The sequence below is a fragment of the Syngnathus leptorhynchus genome, chromosome 14 (assembly GCF_054491065.1).
Source record: "Syngnathus leptorhynchus isolate UIUO chromosome 14, UIUO_Slep, whole genome shotgun sequence".
In the NCBI taxonomy this organism is placed as follows: domain Eukaryota; kingdom Metazoa; phylum Chordata; class Actinopteri; order Syngnathiformes; family Syngnathidae; genus Syngnathus; species Syngnathus leptorhynchus.
The window spans coordinates 9,265,421-9,275,000 of NC_141208.1; the positions used below are offsets into that span (position 1 = coordinate 9,265,421).

Here is a 9,580-nt window from a genome sequence, read left to right on the forward strand (position 1 = left end):
TGCATAAAGTCTGAATAATAATAGTTCATAGTCTTGTATTTTGAAACGATAAAATATTTAATTCTTCATCGTGTATCAATAATATTACTATTATGTAGAAGCAGGGCGGCTTGGTGGCACACTGGTTAGCATGTCTGCCTCTGTTAGGAGGGTGCCGGTTCGATTTCACCTCCGACCCTTCCTGTGTGGAGTTTTCATGTTCTCTTCGTGCCCGTGTGGGTTTCCTCCCACATCCCAAAAAACATGCTTGTTAGGCCAATTGAGCACTCCAAATTGCCCTGAGGTGTGAGTGCGAGTGCGAATGGTTGTTGTGTCTATGTGTCCCCTGGATTGGTTGGCAACCAGTTCAGGGTGTCCCCCGCTTACTGCCCGATGACAGCTGGGATAGGCTCCAGCACATCTGCAACCACCGTGGGGACAAAGCAGTACAGAAAATGGATGGATGGATTATGTAGAAGCACCGTTGAGGGCATTCAAAAATTGCAGATCAAATGAAAATATGAAAATAAAATATAAAGTAAGGTGGCTCGGTGGCACACTGGGTAGCACGTCCGCCTCAGTTAGGAGGGTGCGGGTTCGATTCCACCTCCGACCCTCCCTGTGTGGAGTTTGCATGTTCTCCCCGAGCCCGCGTGGGTTTCCTCCCACATCCCAAAGACATGCTTGGTCGGCCGATTGAGCACTCCAAATTGCCCCTAGGTGTGAGTGCGAGTGCGGTTGGTTGTTCGTCTCTGTGTGCCCTGCAATTGGCTGACAACCAGTTCAGGGTGTCCCCCGCCTGCTGCCCGATGACGGCTGGAATAGGCTCCAGCACACCCGCGACCCCCGTGGGGACTAAGCGGTTCAGAAAATGGATGGATGGAAAATATAAAGTAAAACATATATAACATGAATTAAAACAAATTGCATAAGCAACAACTACCAATCAGCTACAACAATTTTGCACATTTTTATTGAGCATTCAAATGTACACAACAATAACATGGCTGTCGGACGTCACCTTTTTTTTTTATTTTTTTTAACGACACATTGTTACAGGAAGCTGGATGACCAAATATCCTTTTTTTTTTAAATATATAGTATACATTTACTTTTCTTATGTGTGTCACCACAGACGTGCATACACATTTTACTATCACGCGCTCGCTAACTTGAGCGATCAAAATGGAATCTCAACACTAGGACTCAGTCGAGAGGTAAAAAAAACAACAACAAAAAACCTAAAAATAAAATCGACAATACTGTATATATGATTGAACACCATGTAGATTTATAGCAGGCATCATAGAAGAGCAGCTGAGCGACAACTGTACATTCAAAAATGCATTGGCAATAAACAAGTTAGTTAAACTCAAGTTAGTCAAACACAAAAAAATGTACACATTTCTAATATTCATTGAAAAATGTTCTCAATTGCTTTATAGCCAAGACCCAAGACGACTCTAACTTTATCTTAAACTGGCTGAGATGAGCCTAGTTTTATTTATGCTAATTCACCCTATAATTAGCTCAGTAGTTTTTGAGGTGCTTGTAAAAAGTTTTATTGACAGCTGTTTTCAGGGGAAAGCTAACAAGCCAGAGCACTAGCTTGTCACCTGGTGCTCAAGTAGTTGAAAATTCCCTGAAATGTCCAACTGTTTTGCTCTCTTTTCTTTGACACATAGAAGCAAAAATAGCCCATGTGCAGTCAGCCGAAGCTGGAGTCTTGAAGCTAAATGTCACATTATGTGAAGCTAAATGCTGAAGAAAAAGAAAAAAGTGCTTCGACTCCTCACGCAGTTCACAGTATGTTTTGGGAAAAGAAAAAAAATACATATTGGGACCTCACAGAAGGCACAGTAACAAAATCACACTATTAACATGTTTTTGTTGTTGTTGTTTTCTTGTGTCGAAAATCCTTGTACATAAGGCCAGCCCATATCTTGAAATTTCATTTAGGATTTCCATTTGCTTTGGCAGATGCCATCACTATTCTTCCTGGAGTTCCACCATTGTCTTTACAGTGCAATACAATAAAAACCAGGACAAATTGGTAATGCTAAAAGTGGAGGCGCTACCCTTGTCCATTTTTACAGAAATGTTGCCTTAAAGACACGGTTCATAACAAAAACATTGTAAATAGCTCAAATGAGTAAAAGCAGTGGATATGCCCTCCTTTGGCTCATTTTTATTCGAGAAAAATATTATGAAATTAGCCTTTAGCCTTGCTTCGCCAACTACCAAAGAAACACATTTTCCTATTTGAAAATTGAAATACCTGCAATTCAAAGGGTATTTTTCAAATTCCATTTTTACATTTTCACATTGATGTTCATGAATATTACATGATGGTGGATGAGACAATGTCTTACAACATTTTACATACTTATTAATAAATACTTAAATTGAATATCATTAATTAAATATTATTTAATTTTAATTTAATTAAATTTAATTTAATTTAAATATTAAATTTAATTTAAATATTACAATTGAATAATACTTTTGTATTTAGGTCTATTTTTAATTATAAAACTCTCAAGGACTTAGCTAGCAGCTAGCTAACAATTATGAAACCTCGTTTGTGAAAATGAAGATGATTGCTTGCGATATAAATAAAGTTGAGCTGAGTTGATAATAGCTTACTCGTATCCTGCATTAGCTATGTCCACTTGTTTGTTGATGTTTTTTTTTTTTAGCCAATACAAATGTTTAAAAAAAAACATGACTGCCCCGCCTTGGTGATGGGCATTGATACAGCATACACATATATTTAACAGCTTTGAGACATGGTCGTTTCCATCTGAGCTGTATTCAGGCTCAGAGTGACAGCTGGTTATAGTGCACATAAGCAGCAGTATTTTTTTTCCACTCAAAATAAAATACTGTCATGAAAATGATAAGACGAAAAATGTGCAATGTACAACTTGGACATTCAACCCTAACCACTGAAAACATTAAGTGTCATCTCATGAGAGAGCTCAACAAATCCCGTGAGACTTTAGCTCATCTAAATATCCATGTATTAATTACATTAATAACTCTACGTAATAAAAACACGTTTGTCAGGCGTCTATAAACAGCAATTTTACTTGATTTAAATTGTATTATAAAATGGTTAATTTGTTGTTATTGTTGTTTTTTATAACAGGTGAGAAGATGTTTATTTTAAACTGTACAGGCTTGGGCACGGATGAATTCTTTTGACATTATTTTCCTTCAGGGGTATGTTTTGAAATTAGTGTTGTAATAAAAGAAGTGAGTATACGTAAAATGAAACACGTATATTTGTTTACATGTTTGTGTGTACGAGGAGTTATAATTAAATGAAAATATTTTGTTATTAATATTTGTTAACTGTTTGAAATATTCATAAAAGTGGACCTTAAAAAGATACCCGCTGCTTATAATAATAATTAAAAAATCCTAATAACACACAGAGTAAAGCACAACACTGTACATTCAATGGAGGAAATGGCTTTTTTTCAATGTCCTTAAATAAATAAAAAATGAGTGAGGCACGAGGCACTTTTTGTAGACGCACACGACAGTGGGCGAGGGATGTAAGAGGAGCTTGAGATCCTTGTACGACGTGTGTAAAGCTGCAGATTAAGTCAATACAAAATCATGGCACTGCTCTATTGCACTGTAGCTGTCAAATAATTCATAGAAAAGTCATTTTGGCACTAAGTCTACTTCAATAGTATTGTTTTGAATATGGGATGAGATCTACAGATTTGGGCTCCAGATCCTTTTTTTTTTTTTTTTTTTTTTTTTAACATTACATGACAATATTTGTTATGCAAACGCAATAATAAGACAAATCTACTCGTCTACACTCAAAAATATTTACAAAGTCCACAATTTTTTTTTTAAGTCTATTTTTGAATCTTTTGACATACTCAGTACTTGCGGCTGATTGTAGAAAAGTTGAATTGAACATTTAAACAACAAGTATTTTAGGAATAAGGTTTAGGGTTCATGTTTGGGTTTTGTATTGGATTTGGCTTAGGGTTGAAGTTTGGGTTTAGAGTTGGGGTAAGCATCACAAGCAAGGCAAAGCTTGTTTCTTTTGGCACTTTGAAGCACATTGATATTCACCGTACACAAAGCCAAATTTGATCAATTAAATTTGGAATCAATTAAAATGACTTTAAAAATAGTTTTAAAAAAATGTGTGGGGGCTGGGGGGGGAGTAAACATTTCGTATGTCGCCTTGGATTGTTTTGAATTAAATTCCAAGGGCATCATTGAGAGGAACTGAAAAATGAAAAATACTCATGAGCCAGGGGGCCACTCTTCCGCCCGGAGTGGATTCATTCAAGACGGCTGGCGGCGGCTGACGGCGAGGTCGCATGGTCAAACGTTCAGGTAGGCAGGCTGATGTTGGCACTCTCCGCCAGCGGGCTGGACATGCGGATCTGAGAGCTGCTCTTGCTCAGGATGGACAGCTGAGTCCCGCCGTTCACACCGCTGCTGGCCAGCGACGGGTGCCTCTGCTGCTTCAGGTCCACAGCAAAGTATCGGTTCACCGTCCAGCTGCGCCATTTCCTCTTGATCTCTGACTGCACCTTCAGGGAGAAACTTCACAACGTCATTTTTACATGTACTTTAGGCATCGACTCATCTTTTAGCAATGTCAAATATCCGTCCATCTGTTGATTATCCTGTTAAGAGTGCACCACTAGGTGCAAGACAGTTGGTGAAGGGTATTGAAGGAAAAATTATGCATTTCATTCTCTAATTTTAGTGGCGTAAAATTTACCAGAAAAATAAATTACAAAGTACAGATGTTCAAATATAATAATAGAAAACAAAATAAAAAAAAATAAAATTACAAAACTGACTCTACATCTGCTTGACTATTGTAATTTAGCAGTTCTGTGATTAAGTGAAATCTGCATCCTTGAAAGAAAGGATTTAAGGGAGGGAGCACATCTTACCTCCCCGTTGAGGAAGCAGTAGAGGACGGCGACTACAAAGCCCTGAATGGAGGCAAACAAACAGAAAGTTTAGGATATTTTTTTTGTTTCAACATCAATGACAAAATATGCCTAACTTGGTTTGACTGATGTCATGACATTCACGGTGTGTTTACCTGGAAGGATCCGAGGCCCAGCTCGAAGACCAGACGCTCCCTCTTACTGACGTCCTCGGGGGAGAAGGCAAAGACGGTGTAGTGAATTCCAAACAGCGGGATGAGCAGGAGAGTGGAACGCGCAAGACGCCTGCGTGATACACACATGCACACACACAAAGGATCAAAACGTCAGAAATGTCTCAGTGCCGTCGTGCACTTGTACAATCACAATAATGAACAGAGTTCATTATTGGCATTGCAACGCCTAGTGTGTGGTCACATTGAAACTTGCACAGCATAACGCAACAAATAACACAGAACATGTATGATGGCAAACACACAAAGGACAATACAGAATGACACACACCCACATTGAAAGCAATTCTGAAGAAATTTAGAGCGTAAGATTGTGCACAAAACAATAAATCGAAAATTTGTAAACGAACTGTCGTGAAAAAAATCTCAGAATTAAAAAAAATAAAACATCAATGTGTTCAAGAAGACGATTATGAAAAAATCTGTTATGGCAAAAAGAATATACAATTTTAACAATCCCATGAAAATTTCATGAACTGTAACAAATAAATAAGTAAACAAATAAATACAATTTAAAGGTCAAATTAGATGTAGCAAAAAATGCATGTTATGGAAAATAAATAAATAAATAAATAAATAAATAAGCTTTTTGTTTTTAATTGCGCAACAACACATTTTTTTTTTTTACCACCTGCATGACTAAAGAATATTCAAAAGTGACTCTTAAACGTTACCCATGACAAATAAAGATGTTACACTAGTGGACTATTTGTCTTTGGAAAACTCTGTATAGCGCTTCACTTTTCACTTTTTTTTTTTTTAATACACAAATCTCGTGAGAGCACATCATTCACTGAGATCAGGATTTGCTTTTTTTTTTTTTTTTTTTTTTTTTTTTTTTAAACGTTGGGTGAGTCCAAAAGGTTGTAGTTGAAGCATCATTTAAATGCCAAGACATCACAAGAAGGTAAAAGGCGCACAACGTCAAGGCCAAGACGAGCACCTGAGCGTGTACGAGCCCCTTGGCTTATGTGAAGTACATCATGCAAACACACAGTCACACGCACACACACACACACGCGCTGACAAACACACACTTACAGTGTGATGGTGGACAACTCTGACATCCTGCACGAATGCTGAACAGCCTGTGAGGGCTCACTGAAGCATTTCTGAGCACAGCTGCTACACAGCACAAAGACAACACAACAGCACAACAAAGGCAACGTCTTTAAGGGCACGCTCATCGTCTCACTTGTGCAGACTCACGCGCACACACATGCGCACGCACGCAGATGCAAACACACACGCACACATGCACACACACACGCACACACACATGCACACTCACACACACATACACACACACACACACACACACACTATGCATTTATGTATTCGTCTAATGGTTTGCATCTCAAATTTTTAAAGCTTCCCCTCGCATCCTCAAAACATGTTGGGGTCATTGAAGACTAAATTGTGAATGAGGTTACTGAACGCTGTTTGGTGAATATGTTGTATTATTTGCTATTTTCCAAAATTGCTCAAATATGATTTAGGCAACTATGTTATTAGGCTAAAATGCATCCCCTTTGATGGATGAAATATGTTTACTTACAGGTAAATGCTGGATTCGTTGCCCCCGATGTCAGGGGACTGCAGCTTCTGCACCAGGATGATGATGATTCCCACAAAGAGAACAAAATTGATCTGGGTAAAAAAGAAAAAAATATACAGCAAAGGCCTCGTTATACATGACGTCTTCAGGCCAGCCTGACATTTTTTGAGACAACAACATGAAAGGCTTATTTCATACCATGATGGAGGCCACTACAGGTCCTTTGATCACCCACCAGAGAGCAGTGTGCTCATTTGTATCCCAGCAGCTAGAGGAAGAGGGAGGAGGAAGAATTCTTTGATTTTACTTGCATATTACAAAAGCCTACACAGTGATAACTGACCCCAATTTATGCAGTATGGATCATAAAATGATGGATAAAGAGCTTGGACTTACCCAGTGTCGTGAAAATGGAGCCTCAGCACGGCCCAGACAGTCACACAAATGGTGGGGGTTCCTATTAAAAATATGGTGAAAAATAATAAAAATTGAACCAAAAAAATATGATATATTAAAGACTGTGTGGCAACACCCATCAGTATTTTTTTTCTCCGCATACGTTTCATATAATTCATAGGCAGTGTTGTGGCGCTATCTAGTGCCAGAGTTGGTGAGTTACAGTTGGAACAGAAGAGGAAAAAATATATTTTTGTCAAGATTGAAGGGCAAAATGTTGAGATTTCAAGTAGAGTTATGAAGACTTTTTATCTAAATAAAGCCTATTTTCCCTGATCACAAAAGATATCTTGAAATAAATGTAGCGTGTTATGTATAAATATATAAATCAAATAATAAAATATTTTTATATAACAATGACTGTTTTCTGGATAAAAACATTTAAAATATTAATCAATATAATCAATGAAAGTATGCATAAAAAAGCAACAGAAAATAAAGAGTACTTTAATAAATAAATAAAAAAGCAACTGTGTTTAAAATTAGTATAATACAGTCCATTAAAAATTGATTTAATTTCAATTCAAAGAAAGATAAGAAATTACTTACCCCATCCGACGATGGTGTACCAGTAGAAATATCGTCTCTCGGGAAAGAATGTCTCCACCAGCAGAGTGAAGAGGTAGAGACCTTCAATGAAAAGCCAGAAGTAGTTGGACATGACACAGTAATGGAAGAAAACCATCACCGCTTTGCACGCCACCTGCATGAACACACAAAGGCAACAGGAAAGATGTCAATCAATCTGCTTTGCTTTGAAAAAATGTTCTCAAATTCTAAAAAAAAACATGTACAGCAGATCAGTGTGGTTTATAATGGTGTTTCATTTTAAAATGTATTGCTAATTATAAAAACATAAAACAACATTATGTGATGTTTCAATTTCAATGAATATCGTGTATGGGTCAATGGTGCTTGACAATGCAATTCGTCTTCATTCCCCGCCTTGGATGACCCGAGCAGGGTCAAGCCATTGCACCACAGAGGCAATTCTGGTAAGGGGATGCTCACCTCCCGTTGCCACAGTAGCCATTTCGGCTGGCTATGTTAATTTGAGGCTAACAGCAACATGGCCATTAACACAGCATTCATCATGGCTGCATAGAGTGTCTTTCTTGCATTTGTTTTGCATTTGTAATCAGAATGATTGTTTGATTTTTTTTTTTAATTAATCAAGATAAAGAATAAGTGAGAGGCATTGAATATTTTATAATTCAGTTTGAGAACAGGAGGTGACAAAATAATAAATGATTGTATTATACTCTAATTTTGAAAATTAAATAATTTTTTAGTGAACATCTATCTTATTCAATTTAAAAATAATCTTTATAAAGAATTTAAACTGTGACTAACCGTGTGCACAAAGCAGTGGTCGCTGTCCTCCTGCGCATACAGCACGCCGTCTTTGATAAAGACCGAGATGGCTCTCAGCATGAACGACACAAAAAGGTTCATGTGGATGAAGTTCCTGGTGCAGTGGAGTTTCCTGAATGGGCAGAGAAATAGCTCATGTTCATCTATCTATAGCAGAGAAACGTAGTGACAGGTCAAACAATTAGAGGGGGGAGCCTCTTCCACAAGATGGCAGAAGCTGCATCCATTTGTTGCCATATATAGAGTACAAGAGAATTATAGCATTATCTTCAACTAAACAGGCCCCCATTTATTTATCCATCTATTTATTTATAAATTAAATTATAGATAAATAAATAAACCCTGGGGAATGAACCACATGCTGCTTTACCACATTTAAACCCAAATGATTAATTGGCCAGAGGATTTTTTTTTTTTTTACCCCAGCCTAAAAAAAAATCCAAACAGGTCGGGCATATTATATTTATATATATATTCTCATGCTCACCTGAATCTGCAGAGAATGACCATGGCAGTGGTGAGAGACACCAGGGACGTACTGTAGCCAACGGTGTACAGGGCCTTGACTGATGCATAGTACATGTCCTATGAGGAGAAAAAAAAATAATAATAATAATAATTATAATAAGACATCAAGACTGTGACATTATCTCAAGTGCATGTACGTGAGAACCTTACCGGTTTAGTAGCGTTGTCGTAGAAGAGGCACACATCCAGGTAGTGAGGGTACGGTTCCGACCAGCCCTCCTCCGTGCAGTTGCGACTGACCCGCCCCATCTCTACAATGAAAACATCCAGGTGAGAATAAAACCCCTCTTGGGATCTGACATCTTGGGGAGTGTGTTTTGGCTCACCGTCCTCCGGTCCCATCAGGTCATGGAAAAACTCTGGGCAGTTGACCACCACCACCTCGCCCACGTCGGCAGCCTGCCAGCAGGTCAGGTTGTCCCACATCCAAGGGCACGCTGTGGGAGTGAATATGTGTGAGGCTCGGCAACATGACACACACATGCAATGAGGAACAGCTCTCTTGTGAT

At 38.2% G+C, this 9,580-nt stretch overlaps 1 protein-coding gene across 4 annotated transcripts in view; it reads right to left on the reverse strand.

The window, feature by feature from the left end:
* Positions 1-938: 938 nt before the first annotated feature.
* The window catches only part of LOC147046518 (pituitary adenylate cyclase-activating polypeptide type I receptor-like), a 16,531-nt gene continuing 7,889 nt past the window's right edge, over positions 939-9,580 (reverse strand). For 2 of the 4 annotated variants that reach the window (XM_085929564.1, XM_085929567.1), the window contains exons 4-15: positions 9,398-9,508; positions 9,222-9,322; positions 9,031-9,128; positions 8,523-8,655; positions 7,719-7,872; positions 7,110-7,170; positions 6,912-6,981; positions 6,714-6,805; positions 6,197-6,280; positions 5,078-5,207; positions 4,923-4,964; positions 939-4,563 (exon numbers count right to left, since the gene is read on the reverse strand). In XM_085929564.1, coding sequence (XP_085785690.1) covers positions 4,339-4,563; positions 4,923-4,964; positions 5,078-5,207; positions 6,197-6,280; positions 6,714-6,805; positions 6,912-6,981; positions 7,110-7,170; positions 7,719-7,872; positions 8,523-8,655; positions 9,031-9,128; positions 9,222-9,322; positions 9,398-9,508 — 1,301 coding nt within the window. In that variant the 3' untranslated portion in view covers positions 939-4,338. The remainder of the gene's footprint in view (positions 4,564-4,922; positions 4,965-5,077; positions 5,208-6,196; positions 6,281-6,713; positions 6,806-6,911; positions 6,982-7,109; positions 7,171-7,718; positions 7,873-8,522; positions 8,656-9,030; positions 9,129-9,221; positions 9,323-9,397; positions 9,509-9,580) is intronic. The other 2 variants (XM_085929565.1, XM_085929568.1) reach the window with 2 other exon arrangements.